The sequence below is a fragment of the Zootoca vivipara genome, chromosome 9 (genome assembly GCF_963506605.1).
Source record: "Zootoca vivipara chromosome 9, rZooViv1.1, whole genome shotgun sequence".
Classification (NCBI taxonomy): domain Eukaryota; kingdom Metazoa; phylum Chordata; class Lepidosauria; order Squamata; family Lacertidae; genus Zootoca; species Zootoca vivipara.
Genome location: NC_083284.1, coordinates 10,937,528 through 10,952,494, shown reverse-complemented (window position 1 = coordinate 10,952,494; position 14,967 = coordinate 10,937,528). Strand labels below are relative to the sequence as shown.

The window sequence follows — 14,967 nt, the reverse complement described above, 5'->3', positions numbered from 1 at the left end:
ATTCCAAGAATTGTTTTGTTTGCCTTTTCTGTGTTGTACAAGGTTAAAACTTTTAAGCGAAGCTAGTACAGTACATGTTTAATAGTAACCTCATTTGGAAGCAAAGCTTCAGTTCCTTCTTAAGTCTGATCAAGTTCAGTGGCATGAAAGTACTTCACCAGAGGAAGTGATTGATCGGGCTATAATTCAGATAAACATAAAGCCCCACAAGCTAAGCCTGGTTGTGAATAGGATTTGGCAGTTAGTGTCCTTCCTTGACAAATAATGAAATGCAAAATAAGAAAGCCAAACTTTCACCAGTCCAACAAATGGTATGAGCTATGCTTTACTAGTGGAATAACATGCCCCCCCATTGATACACATGCAAAAGTGTGTTTAATGGCACAGTCTCACTATAAAAATGGAAATCTCATCACTGCCCATTTAACACAGCATAATTATGCAGCAATATTAAGCTACTGAAAAGGAAAACATCTGCTTTTGGCACTTTAGTAGAGGCATAAGTTTGAGGGCTAATTAGAAATGATGCTTATAAGATGTGAGAGAGCTTTGAAGGCTGTCATGGGTGTTACATTTTGTTAACTTCTTCCAGTGTAAATGTATTAGTCGATTTTCTTAGGGATTGGGAGCTCATAAATTGTGGTGTACAGTATATCTATCCATAATAGAGTACACTAGGTTTCCAGTTCTTTATTCTAACCGCCAGTTTTCAAATGCTTCCCGAAAAGAACTGGACAGAGGGTTTGCTTTGTAAAAAAACCATAACGTCTGTGCTGTTTAGAATTAATACTTTTGGGGAAAGTAGTTGTTGCATTTTTTTAGGTTTTGTAATTTTCCAGGCAAAACCATTCAATGTCAGGCCATTTGTAAGTACCAAGTTTTTGGTAAAGAAAGTGAGAACAATTGAATAAAAAAAAGTAAAAACTACAAACACCATTCATCTAGTTAGTGGGTCATTGCAGTGTACTACCGAGGAATAAGAAATACCACATTTTTCACTCCATAGGACGCACCTAGTTTTTAGAGGAGGAAAACAAGAAAAAAATATTTTGCTTTCTTGAATGGTCCTAGGCATAACAGCCAACTCCTAGAGGCCTAGGTGTCTTTGCCCCCCATTAAATATTTGAGGAAGTCGTTTCCCCCCCCCAGTGTTGATGGGCATTGTCATTCATCTAGTGTGCATGCACTTTGTCTTGAGATCAATTGCAGTGGTTCTCAACCTGTGGGTCCCCAGATGATGTTGGACTACAACTCCCATCATCCCTCAACTCCCATCATCCCTGAGCTCTGGCCTTGCTAGCTATGGGTGATGGGAGTTGTAGTTCAACAACATCTGGGGACCCACAAGTTGAGAAAGGCTGATACTGTATGTGAGGTGGGGCTTACCTGCCCCCCCCCCAATATTTTATTCAAGTTGGAAGAGGGAGGGAGGGAAAGGAGTGAGAGAGAGAAAGAAAGAGGGAGAAGGAAGGGGTGAGAGAAGGGGGGAGGAAGGATGGAAGCTGGGAGGAGGGGCGGGAGGGGCTCCCTTCCATCTCTCCTCTCGCCTCGTTCGCTGTCACGGAAGCAGCCCGAGAGCCAGTTTCCCACTGTGCACGGTTCTGGCTCTGGTTCTGGCTCTCGCCTTTACTCCATAGGACGCACAGACTTTTCCCCTTCCTTTTTGGGAGGGAAAAAGTGTGTCTTATGGAGCGAAAAATACGGTACCCTTTAGTACATTCAAATGGGATTTCTGTTAGACTGCTTTTTGACTGCTGACACTTTGGACTGGTAGTCTATGTCTCTTCATGCTTAATGCTTCAAGGCTAGGACTTGGTTATAGTAGTGGTGGTTGGTTGAACTAAGTTCAGTGTTTTTTAATAAAACTTGGAATGATCCAATGAACTTTTTAAAAAAGTGTGTAAGCCTATAAAATATATTCTCAGCCTTTTGGCTAAGAAATTCTCTGTTAAGATAAAGTCATACAGATATTATGTATTAATCAGCATAGGAATTTATTAATGTTAGTTTTCTTTATGTTTACCACTATAAATATTTATCAGCATTCAAAGATAATTGCTGTAATGCAAGATAGCTGATGAAGTTATTAATCCCTTAGACTAGAACCACTGTGTTTGTTTGTTTGTTAAATTTGTATGCTGCCCTTCATCCAGAGATCTCAGGGTGGTTCACAGCATAAAAATGCAAAATAAAAACACTAAATACATGATAAAAACAAAGCAAACCTATAATTCCCCCGCCAAAAAAACCACACCACACTTAAAAGAACATAGAATATTAATCAGCCTGGTTGAAGAAGAACAATTTTGCCTGGTGCCTAAAGGTGAAGGTGTCAGGTGAGCTTCCCAGGGGAGGGGAGAGCATTCCACAAGCAGGGAGCCAATGCAGAAAAGGCCCATTCTTGTATGACCATTTTCAGGGCCGTCTTTAGCATATGTGGCGCCGTGGTGCAAAGATCCGCTCAGTGTCCCCAAATTTAGGTTTTTTTTAGGGGGCCTCCCCAAAGTTGTTAAGCTTTTTTAGGGGGCCTCTGCACTTTTTTAAAGGAGGGACAGATCGGTAATAAATGACAAATAATACCTTTGCTGGAACTAGCATGCAGCACCAAAAACAGCTTTCATCAGTCAAGCACTGAAAAACTACAGAAGGAACAACAACAAAAAAGCTGTTATGACCAATCAGTAACAGCCACTGACACAGCCAATTGAAAAAAGGACCAATTCCAATAGACAGTCTCCGGCTGGCAGGAAAAAACAACACCGTTTCCAGATTAAAGCACGCAGTGGCAAGGGCAGTAGAGAGGCTACAAGGCAGGACTTTGGGGCAGATTTCGGGGCTGTTGCAAGATCATTGAGCCTAAATTACAAAACTGTACCACCGTAAGTTCTCACACAGCCCTTTCTGTGCCCTCTTTCAAAACAGGTTCTAACAAAAACCATTCTAAGGAGCAGCTCGGAAAGTTCTAACAATTCACTTGGCACTCGGGATCGTTGTGAAGGAGAGTGCTGGTCGTGGGGGAACAGAGAGCAGAGTGGCAGGAGAGCCTGGAAGTGGAGCCGGTTCTGGGGTGCATGTTCCACTCCCCCCCATGGCACTCCCTCCCTACAGCTCCCGGTCGCCTCACGAGGCGCCTTAGGAAAAGCACAAAGCATCCCTCCACCCCTTCCTTTCCCCACCCAAAAATAGAGCTGGGGGGCAGGAAGAAGCTAACTGCGGGGGAACAGGAGGGGTGGGGAGGAGGCGAGAGAAGTCCACGTGCGTCACATTTGGAGCCCGGAGAAGTTGTGCGGGGTAGGCGGCCAAAGAGGTTACGCCTGCAAAAAAAACCTGCAGTAGGGCAGCACAATACCAGGCACTGATTAATAACGTTATCATGGAGAGCTGGAGTCCCGCTGCCGCCACGTTCAAAAGGCATGTTCCCAAGTAGGGGCACATGCAGGATCCACGCCTTGTGCTGTTTTTGTGGTGGCTTTTTCCACGCCTTCCTTCCCCTCGCCTCGCTCTTCTTACCTGGCGCTGCAGAGTGGAACAGGGTCCTAGCACATCCGACTGGTGCTGAAGGCGCACAGGCACCAAGCCCCCGCTCCGCCCCACTTACCTCCCCGCTCTCCCCTCTCCGGACTCTCCCCAGACTCTCTGCCAGGCACCCTCCACAGCTTTTTGCCCTGATTCGCCACGCCATTACACCCAGTGGTAAAGATTTCCCTGACCATTCTCCAGATCACAGCATCTGGGGTCCTTTCATTACAAAAACTCATTTTCCCTGGGAAATTAACACCATTCAGGAGGAATTTAATCACTTCAAGTTTGTTGATATCAATGGAAGAAAATCAGGAACAAGCCTAACACCCCATTGAAAACAATGGGGACAAAATGCTTAACATCTCTTTTGTGAATTCATATGTTTAATGCAGAGCTCTTTGTGTTCTCAGATAGCTTCTGAAAGCTTCATTAAGTATACAGTACTTGTGCAGTGCCTCTCTCAATGTAGCTGAGATGTTCAGCAGCTTGTAGATAGAGACAGCAGTTCCATGTAAATAGTTTGTAAAGCAAGTTAAAACCTGTTAATAGGCAGGCTTGCTGGATCTGATCCAAGTTCTCTAGTGGATTTATGACTGTGTGGTATGAATTATTACACACTTGTGTGAGAATTTCTATCACATGATGATACTGCCTCAAGTGGCTTTGCAACTGCTTTACAGTTGAATAAAGTTTAGCTTGTTTTTCTGCCTCTACATACTGGTAGTTTTATTTAAAAAAGGAAGCCAAATACTTTCACTAGTGCATATTAGTGAATGAAGACTTGCTTGCTTGTACAATGCTTTATTTCTTGGAGCAAGTACTTGGGTTTCAAGGCTGCCTTCATTCCATAGAAATCTGAGTAAACAAAAAACAAATGGAAGAGCTGCTCAGTCTCTTCAGCTGTGTGGATTCAGTGTCTCACATTTGCTTTTAAGTTAGATGAGAAAATAGAACTGTAAATTGAAGCTGTAAAAGAAAGGGATCTGATAAACAAGCAAGCAAATTGTCTGGCAATTTAACGTGAGTTGTTGTAACCCTGCACATGTTTTATTAAAGCAAAAATGGTAGATATATTTGAAGGTCTAATTTCATAACATTAAAGCTGCATTTTCACAATCTTTGTTGTGTTCAGCTACAATTGAAGTATGCAGCTTGTTTGTATCTCAGTGTTGCACAACTATGTGTCCTGGAAAAGAATTTACAGAAGTATTTGTGTCTTTGAAACTGAGGACATCAGGTGATGCAACCTGTTGTTGACTAAGGTCTTGATTTATAGACCAGCTGGTTGCCATGTATGTGACCTCTTTCCTTACAGCTCTTGATCAGACTTCTCAACTAATAGTGGGTTTGCAGTCATTCCAAATAGAATAATAATAAAAAAATCCTTCCAGTAGCACCTTTTAATTTTTTTAATTTTTAAATTTTGTTTTGACTACGACAGACCAATATGGTTACCTACCTGTAACTATTTACAACCATGACAGCATATCTCTACAAAGTCTCAAACACTTTGAGATCTTTTGTGAACAGTTGGGCAAATTTTTTTTTTGTTTATTATCTAAGTGACTTAACAAGATGCTGACCTTTATTAAATAAACCTAGAGGTCAAATAACAACAGTCAACCAGCTAAACATAAAATCCAATATTCAGTCAGATGAAAGAGGAAAATAACACCCTAAATCTACCCTCTGGTGCAGTTTGGCAATAGCCAGTGTTTTGTTATAATTTATGGATTAATCTATATTTTGTTACAATTTATATGGCTCCTTAACACAGATTTTAGAGGCAACACCTGCCCTGAAGTCTTGCTTAGCCTTAGATCAAAGCAACTGGCCTTCATCCACTGATATTTTTTCAGCTGCTAGACATTTCTGTAGTTGCCCCAGGTCAAGGGACATGGGTGTCAGTATGGTGGTGTATAAATTATGCATTCCTTTATTCTGCAAGTATCCCACAGTTGCAGAAATCAGTTTGTAAAGAGGAAACAGTTGTGTGAATTGGCCCTTGATCACTCTTCTTTATAAGTGTTTGTATGGTAGGTTCATAAAGGATGTTTAGGGATACCATCGTGTAAATCATTTGGCAGTGTGTACAGAGAAAAAAGTTGGCTTCCTCTTTAGAGGCAGGAAACTCCCCCCTCCAGATAATCAGAGCTGCTGACCAGTGTCCAGATAGGAACAGCACAGCTGCTTATAGCGTTCATCTGGCAAGCCATCAGTCATCTACCATGAATATCTTTGCACAGCAATCTAGCTGGCTCTCCAGGATAAATAAGCCTTGAAAGCAAAAATATCAGTCCACCTTTTTTGGTCAGTTTTCTGAAACTGTATTTAGAGAATCTGACAGTGTTTACATTGCTTAAAATAAACCTTTTAAACATTAAAAGCCTACAGTTAAGATTTAGAGGCTAAACTTTAATGGTGAACTACCAGGCTAGCTGAACTTCACCTGGGATCTTTCCTTTGTCCTACTTCATTGATGTTTTTGAGAACAGCCTGCAGCTGCTGATTGTGTGAGGCATATCTTCTGTTTGGAATGTTCACAGGACTATGCCTCTTTTTTTTGTTTTGCATACTTCTCTCTGAGCAGAGCTTGTGTTAGGTTAGGACTAGAGGCTGCTGCATGGCCTTTTTGCAATGAGTCCCGCAGCTTTCCTGCTTTGTAGCTTTTCTGTTTTCCTTTCCTCTGCACAGCTCTGAAAATTAACACTTAGTTTCAGTGGGAATGCACTTAAGATCTGATTGTGATTCTGTGAATTCAAAATATTACAAACATCCTTTGAGTTGTTCCTAAGAAAAAGAAATGTCTAATCCATGGGTCAACAAACTTTTTCAGCAGGGGGCCGGTCCACTGTTGCTCAGACCTTGTGGGGGGCTGGACTATATTTGGGGGGGGGGGTTGAACAATTTTTGCCCGCCCGCAAAGAGACCTGAAGATGCTTTGCTTTACCTGTCCCAGTTGCCATCCCAATAGCCACAGTTGGGCTTCTCCAGCCAGCCAGGCGCCGTGGTGGGGTAGCAGGCTGCATTGGCCGACGAAGACAGAGGCAGCAGCCCCAGCGGAGGAGCCACGGACGGAGGTAGGGGAACCAGGGCATCGCTGGAGCTTTTTTTTACCCACCACCTGCTGCTTCCCGAGAGGCACCTTGGAGAAGAAGACAAAGCCGCCCACCAACCCGCAAGCAGCAGCTGCAGCCACCGCAACTACCCACCTGAACACCATGGGAGGAATGAAGGAGGGAGGCAGGTGGTGGCGAAGAAAGTGTGCGAGGAAGCGGCACGGAAAAGGGGCACAGAGAAGGAAGGAAGGGGGACTGAGGGAGAGGGAGGAGCAGGAGGAAAACGCAGCAGCAGCTGGCAGCCGGTGTCACACACGCCCTTCACAGCACCGCCCTGCTGAGGCGGGCAAGCCAACTCTCGAAGGCTCCCGGCATGGGACAAGATTGCTCTGTCCCTGAGGAGAAAAGCGCCTCCATGTGAGGGAGAGGGAAAGAGCACACGCGCTGGCGATCCACACAGCAATTCCCGGACCGTCCGCAGGCCGGATCTAGATGGCAATTGGGCCTGATCTGGCCCTCGGGCCTTAGTTTGCCAACCCATGGTCTAATCCAGGCATGTCCAAAATGGATCAGGCATGTCCAAAATCCATTTCAGGGGCCTAATCCGGCCCACCGGTCGGATTAATCCAGCCCCTGTGGCAGTTTATTTCCTGGGGTAAATTTCTTAAAAGGGTAAAAAACTTTGGTTGGCCCTCACAGCCCTTCACTTCATCAAATCTGGCCCTCTTTGAAAAAAGTTTGGACACCACTGGTCTAATCAGAACTTGAAGAAACAACATTTTCTGTGTGTATTTGGATCCTTGCTAACAGAAATTGGATTGATAACAGGGCTAGAGCCTGTCATTCTTGTATTACTGTAGTTTATTTGTTTAAGGCTGCAATCCTTACCACTTTTCTGGGAGCAGACTACTTGAGACTATTGGAACATGCATAGGCTTGCACTGCAAAACATTTGTATCCCTACTGTACCTTGCTCTCATGGTGGGTTAACATAAAACCAAACCATTAAACTTCAGAAGAAAACACACAGCAGTGGAACTCTATAATAATGGAATAAAGCAGTTATTTAGTCAACAGCCACATCAGCACCCAACTCCAAATGGCAACAGCTCTCTAGGATGGAGAACAGAAATGCTGCTAGTCTTGCTACCCAATATCTTTTTAATTTGAGAAGCCAAGGATTGAATCCCATCGGAGGGTGCCGGGGAGGGATGCAGTAAAATTTGTGCATGAAAAATGGGAGGCAGGGAGAGACATGAATAGAAAGAAAGCTTTCTCCCCCTCTTTGGGTGTGCGTGGAATGCATACAAAATAATTAATGAAAAAGCCCAGGAAAAGCAAAGAAGCAAAATGGTGACTTTACCGGTATGTAGAAGGAGGGAAAGAAAGAAAGAGAAGAAAATGAAAAAAGAGAGGGGAATAAAAGAAGAGAGAGGGTTGGAGAAGGCGCTGGCCCCTCACCTTCCAAATCCAGGGTCTCTCCAGCTCCATTGGGTGAAAGGAAGCCAGCATGCCCTGGGGAGGCGGTGAGCGAGGCCAGGCCAGGGGTGACCAGGAAGACTAAAAGCCCGTCTCGGGGTGGGGAAGGGCCAGACAGAGGCCGGGCGAGGGGAGGGCTGGGGGGCAATGGTAGGGCTCTGCCTTGCCTCTACTCTCAAGTCTCTTATTTGGATGTGAGATCTGCAGCTACGGTACTAACTTCAGGGGCCACAGACCGGCCTGCCCCTGTCACACCATTGTTCTCCCGCTCTTTATGAATGAGTAGTAGTACCGGTACCTGTATAGGGACTCGGTGGAGATTGTTTGTTTTTAAAACTCTTGTCACTTTTTCTGAGAGTATTGTGCAGAAACTTACAGCTCAAAGCAATAATTCTGTGAAAGGAGTATTTCAGCATCTGTAGTTTTTCCTCTCTTTGCGTGGCAACACTCTATGCTACCCTTTCAAAATCCTTTTCTCAAACACTGTTAAAGGTACAGGAGTCCCTTCCACAATGGATGTGTTTTGAACGATAACAGCTATTTTAAGAAAATAGTTGCTTGTTCTAAGTACAATTGTGTTTCAGGCTGGAATGCCATTCTTTTGGCAACTTGTATTTCCAAGGATGCCTTTGGAAATTTGTAGCCTGGAGATTTGTTTTGTCTCCATTAAACACAAATGCCAACTCTTGAGATACATACATGCGATGGAAGGTCTTTTCAACATGTTTCTGCCAAACTGGATTGCTGTACATTCAGTTCTTCAAACCTTTTTGTGGACATATGGTAACTGACATGTACTCTGAACTAGGACTAAGGGCATTATTCACTGAAAGAAAGCAGCGTACATCGAGTTTCAATGAAAGAGCCACCAATAATCTATGAATCTTTTGCTGTTTTTAAAGATACACCATCTTTTGCAGCAGTCTGTCAGGGTGAAATGGAAACTTTCCATTAAAATTTCCACCAGCAAGTCTGGTTCTAAATTTCTCTCTCTCTCTGATTTACAGCTATTAGATCTAAGGCAGTAATCATGATATTTGCATGTGAATGAGTCCCATTGAAATTAGAGGTACTTCAAAAGAAACATACTTTGTAACAGTAGCTTGCAGAACATAGATTTATTTTAATCAGGGTGGAAGGGGGATGTATTCAAAGGGCTGTTGTTGACTCCCACCTATCCTTAAAGAGCCAGCAGTTTCTACCGGTAAGGGCAGGAAGGGTGAGTAGAGATTGCCTTTGTACACTGCAGGGACTAACTAGCTACAAGTTCATTTCAAGTCAGTTTGTTACAATAGAGTTTTGGAGCTATCAAGTTATCTTCGTCTTTCCCATCAGATCATGGGTGGGCAATCTGTGGCTCTGCGCCTAAATACATGTGGGTGGATTGAGCCGGGGGGGGGGGGATGCTGGAGGGAGTCAGAACAGGTGAAACGATGGAGGAGGGGGTGAAAGCCTTCTGCAGGTAATCGGTGCACCTCTGGCGAGAGTGAACTCTCCCTGCTCTAGCAGCCTTTTGGGTGGTGGTGAAGAGGAAGATTGGGAAAGTGAGAGAAAGTGGCAGAGAGAGAAAAGCCACTTTGGGCTCTGGCCTGCCATCGTCTGGCCTTCCACAGATTCTCCCCCAAGGGAATGTGCCCCTCAACCCTTTCTCCTGACTAGTTAGAGTTCCAAGCCAGGACTGATAAAGTGGGAGGCCTGGATGACCAGGGACAGCTATCTTTGAAGGGGAAATAGAAGAGAGACTTACGGCCACTGAATACCTTGGTCCGGAGTGGGAGAGGACCCCTCTTCTGCTCCATATTGTAGCCTGCTGGCTATTATGAAATGAAGTTGAAGACTGGATCTCAAAATTCCTAAACACAAGTTACACAGATTCTTTTATCTCATAGTCCACAGTGTCAATAATAATAATCATCCTCCTCCAAATTGTGCTTTTCTTCACTAACTTGAATTCAGGAAGTGAGAACTTTTCTGTCCACAAGATTTTGGGTCAGTACTCTAAAGGAGAGCATAGTTCACTAGCTTTTTATAATTGTTAGGCTAAGAAAGAATTGTGTGATATATTCCAAGGTTTGAATGTTTTAAGTTAATCAAGATCACTTTTGTTAACAGCACACTGACTAGGGGAAAAAAACCCTAGTTACAAGTTTTCCAGAAATTTTTTGTTTTTAGTTCATGAAGAGAAACTGGGAATCATCATTAAATTGCTGCAAAAATAGTATGTCTCTTGGGATATTACGCTGAGGCCAGAAAAATAATTTTATCAACCATAAAAGATTGAATTGCGAGCTTTTGGGGAGAGACATTATCACTTTAATTCATGTTGCTCATCTTGGGTTTCTTGTTTGTGTGCTTAGTCCAATTCTTCTCCAGCATTTGCTTAAAGGCCAAACTAGACATGACAGTTGCAGGCGCTGTGGTCTAAACTACTGAAGAAGAAGCCCTCTTGGGCTTGCTGATCAGAAGGTTGGCAGTTCGGGATGAGCTCTTATTGTTCTTTCCCAGCCAACCTAGCAGTTCAAAAGCACACCAGTGCAAGTAGATAAATAGGTACTGCTGTGGTGGGAAGGTAAATGACGTTTCCGTGCGTTCTGACACATGTCACGGTGTCCCGCTGCACCAGAAGCGGTTTGGTCATGTTTGCCACATGACCCAGAAAGCTCTCTGTGGGGAAACACTGGCTCCCTTGGCCTGAAAAGCGAGATAGGCGGCACACCCCATAGTCATCTTTGAGTGGACCTAACCATCCAGGGATCCTTTACCTTTACTACCACGTGTGGTTAAAACATTTAACTGCCGAAATGATGGCAGAATCCCAGTGTGGGGTGTTGAACATTCCCTGTGCTTGCCGTTTAAGTCTTTGTCCAGCTGTTGTGATTTCTAGTACGGTATCTGAACTCAGATCAGCTGAAAGTGCTTAAAGAGCAAGAGAGATTTGAAGTAGCAAACTGACTGGATGGAGAATTCTGTTCTTCTCATGTATGTGCCCCGTTTTCTTCTCCCAGTTCTGCCCTGCATACGTAACAGGAATAGTTTTGTTTAAACATGCAGAGTGTCTGTCATCATGTCTAGTTCATTCCTCACTGGGAGGGATGCTTGCACCAGACAAGGCTTCTGTCTTACATATTATACACTAGGGTTCTGTCTCAGTCTGGTGGGCCATTTAATGATAAGAAAAATTTTGGTAGTGCATTGTGGTAATCACATGGTTTCTCTTTCAGACTAATAGGGATGCCAAAGGAAAAATATGATCCTCCAGATCCTCGCAGAATTTACACCATCATGTCAGCAGAGGAGGTAGCCAATGGGAAGAAGTCCCATTGGGCAGAATTGGAAATCTCGGGTGAGTTATGAAATCATTTGCCTATCAGGTGGGAGGTGGAGGTAGTTCTCTCTGGCTATGGCCAGGTATCAGCCTAATAAAACTTGTGAATGGATCAGCAGGTCCTCAAAGGCAAGTTCATCAGTGTGTGAAAATCTTGCCATCAAGATATCTGGTTTCAGTGTGCCTGCAGTCTGAGCGCTTGAAACCATTCACATTATTAAGATGCAAGTGGGCATCCCCTATGAAATGCCTTAGAAAAGGCACTGTAAGAATTAGATATATGAATCTGGGATGACTGGACAGAGAAGTATGTGTGTTTCTATTGTTCTGCCCCCTCTCAAATTTGAAATTGTCTGTGGGGACCATCTAATGTTCATTTCAGAAGAAACATGATTTCCATTTATCACTTACTTCCAAAAGTGGCTTCAAAGTGGTTTCATGTGCCATTTTCTACAATAAGCTTAAGCAACTTGAAAGTTGCATGGCTCCATTAAAAAATCATCATCATTAATTAATATGAATTCAGAAGGGATTGGGTTAGACCCTTGTTGGTTATCGTTGATAGTTGGGGATGAAGATGAGGGGTGTTAACGGGGAATAATAGAACTCAACCCATTAAAGTCATCTGATATCGTCAGATTAATGTAATATTTGTGCACTCTTTCCATTTTAGATAGCCTGCATCTGATTTTCTCTTCTTTTGTTTTTATGCTGTTGCTGTTTTGAGAATCTGTATTATATTATGTATTTTTATTATAATTGCCTTTATGTAACTTTTGATTTCTATAATGTATAGATATTAAGTTATGTATTGTGTTATGTTGTAAAGTACCCAATGGTTCTTTTTTAATGAACTGCAGCATATAAATGCAATTAATTATTTAATTAATTAATAATTAAGATATGTGACTACAGGGTTGTTTCCTTCCCCCTTCCAAATTGGAGGGAAACCCTCTTTCTTCCCCCTCCCCTTAGCAAAAAAAAAAACATTTCAGCTGCCGTTTTCACACACACACACCCCAAAAAGCTATAATGGTATATTTGCCAAAAAGTCATAGCAGATATCCTGCATTTTATTATGTTTTCTGGTGGGCGTGAGATGATAAATCAGCACATTTTTCTTGCAAAACTATCAGTATACTTGTAGAAACAGCTGCTTGAATGCTTAACATTCTCCACATGCTCTTCATTTTAGGCAGAGTGCGGAGCTTAAGTCCGTCTCTTTGGTCACTAACACACTTGACTGCTCTCCACCTCAATGACAACTATCTGACTCGCATTCCACCTGATATTGCCAAGCTTCATAATCTGGTTTACTTGGATCTCTCATCCAACAAACTCAGAAGTTTACCAGCAGAACTAGGAAACATGGTATCTCTCAGGTGAGGAGTTTCACTGCCTCTTACAAAATAATTACAGAAAGGTTTTAGGCTGCAACTTTAGTTTTGGTCCAGCTGTTAAATTGATGTTTTGACTCTGCCTTCTTTTTGAACCATTTTGTGTGGCACTACATTGTGTGGCACAATATGTTCTGGTGGCTCATATTGTGCCTTGCCCACGATGCCAATGATGATGTATGGGGGTGAGGAAGTGGGCAATGCTAGGATGACAGTGTTACATTTTACTACACATTACAGGGGGAGAGAAGAGAATGCAGCAGCAGCAGCAGCACCCCCCTCACATTTTCCCTAACATGTAGTTATGTCATTAGGCTACCTTTCATAATGACGCCAATATTCACCTCCATATTTGCTCACAAACTTGATAATGTTAATGGTTCATTGTATAAAGAAGGTCTTCCTTTGGGATTTTGTGCCAAAACAATTAACTTGCTGTAACTATGCAAAAAGGGAGATTGAGTTTTCCCCTGAAAAGCAATAGACAGTAACTACCAATCCTTGTATGTCATCTTCTGCTTTTTTAGTCCTTATCCAAGGATGAATGATAGGCTTGGGTGGGGATTTAGCATTTTTTCAGGGGTTGTTGACTTCCTTCCAACTTCTGATTCATCCTTTCAGTGTGAAAACAAGTCAGAGTTGGAAGTCCCCCCCCCAGCCTTCTGCAACTCAGTGCCCCCCAGAAGTTGTGAACATCAATTTCTCTCAGAGGTGATGGTTGGGGGCTATAGTTCAAAACCTTTGGAGGGCACCTAGCTGGGCGGGCTGTTCCAGAACACCAAACTGCAGACACTTAACCACTGTAGAGCTAATTTATTTGTGGCCATTAATGTGTGTATTAATGCATACATATTTCCCCTTCTGCAATGGAACCACTCAAAGGAATATCAAAACAAAAGTTGGCATTTTGCAAGATAAACAGAACAAACAATATGTGAATTCTTTTAAAGTTGACCCTGCTAATGTGTTTCTTCTGTCTTTAGGGAATTGCTTTTAAACAACAATTTGTTACGAGTTTTGCCTTATGAACTTGGACGGCTCTTCCAGCTACAAACACTAGGTTTGAAAGGTAACTGAAATATTAAACCATACATGTCCGTGATTCCTTGTTCTCTCTCCTTTATCAATTCCTTGATTTGTCTTCTCACCAAAGAAACCTGTAGGGCTGAAGGACAAAACCTTGTGCGAAGTGTAGGTAATGGGTTTCTTAGCCTACTATTTTGTTTGTTATCTATTTATTCATGAATAAGCTTTAGGGGACGTCCTGAATTGTCCTTTTGGGTTTTTGCTGTGCCCTTTGTCTTGCTGTCTTCCTGCTGTATCCAGACCAGACGCATCCCTTGGAATCATAGAATCATAGACTTGTAGAGTTGGAAGGGACCCCAAGGGTCATCCAGTCCAACCCCTACAATACAGGAATCTCAACTAAAACATCCATAGCAGATGGCCATCCAATCTCTGTTTAAAAATCTCCACTGAAGGAGAATTGCCACCTCCCGAGGGAGCCTGTTCCACTTTCAAACAGCTTTTACTGTCAGAAGGCTCTTCCTATTGTTTAATCGGAATCTCCTTTCATGTAACTTGAAGTGACATTTTGACCACTCTTTCACAACTCTGGAATTCAAATAATGCTTTTGGACATCCCTTTCAAATCTACCGTCCTCCCCTCTGACAGAATGAGAAGTTGGGCTCTAACTGATGTTAAATGTCTCACTTTTATTATAGGCAATCCTTTATCACAAGATATTCTCAGCCTGTACCAGGACTCAGATGGAACACGGAAGTTACTGAACTACATGCTTGACAATCTAGCAGGTAAGAGGTGTTTGCCTTCACATTGATAGCAGCGAAAGGCTCGTCTAATATGACAGGTGGCATTTGTGTTGAGGGGGAGTTTTCATATTGCAGACACTCCTAGATGGGTGCAGTGGGTGTGCTATGCATTCCCAACATAGTGTGCCCCTTTCAGTACACTACACAATGCTAATTGGGTGGATTGCCTTTGCCTATTATGACAAAATTGCCACAATTGCAGTATACTTTACTGCAACAAAACATGGTGGGCATTTGGTTATGTGGGCTAAAGTAAAGGCATGCACTTGATACCATTAGGATAGAAGCTAAACCCCTGTTCCCTTTCCCCAGTGATCCCAACCATTCAAAATCAAGCCTGGTCCTACTCCTG

General features: G+C 43.0%; 1 protein-coding gene across 3 annotated transcripts in view; it reads left to right on the top strand.

Annotated features, from left to right (window-relative positions):
* Positions 1–14,967, top strand: part of CNOT6L (CCR4-NOT transcription complex subunit 6 like) — a 32,532-nt gene that overhangs the window by 5,962 nt on the left and 11,603 nt on the right. For 2 of the 3 annotated variants that reach the window (XM_035111808.2, XM_035111810.2), the window contains exons 2-5: positions 11,282–11,403; positions 12,581–12,767; positions 13,766–13,851; positions 14,508–14,597. In XM_035111808.2, the coding sequence (XP_034967699.1) occupies positions 11,292–11,403; positions 12,581–12,767; positions 13,766–13,851; positions 14,508–14,597 (475 nt within the window). In that variant the 5' untranslated portion in view covers positions 11,282–11,291. Of the gene's footprint in view, positions 1–11,281; positions 11,404–12,580; positions 12,768–13,765; positions 13,852–14,507; positions 14,598–14,967 lie in introns of those variants that run through there. The other variant, XM_035111809.2, reaches the window with a different exon arrangement.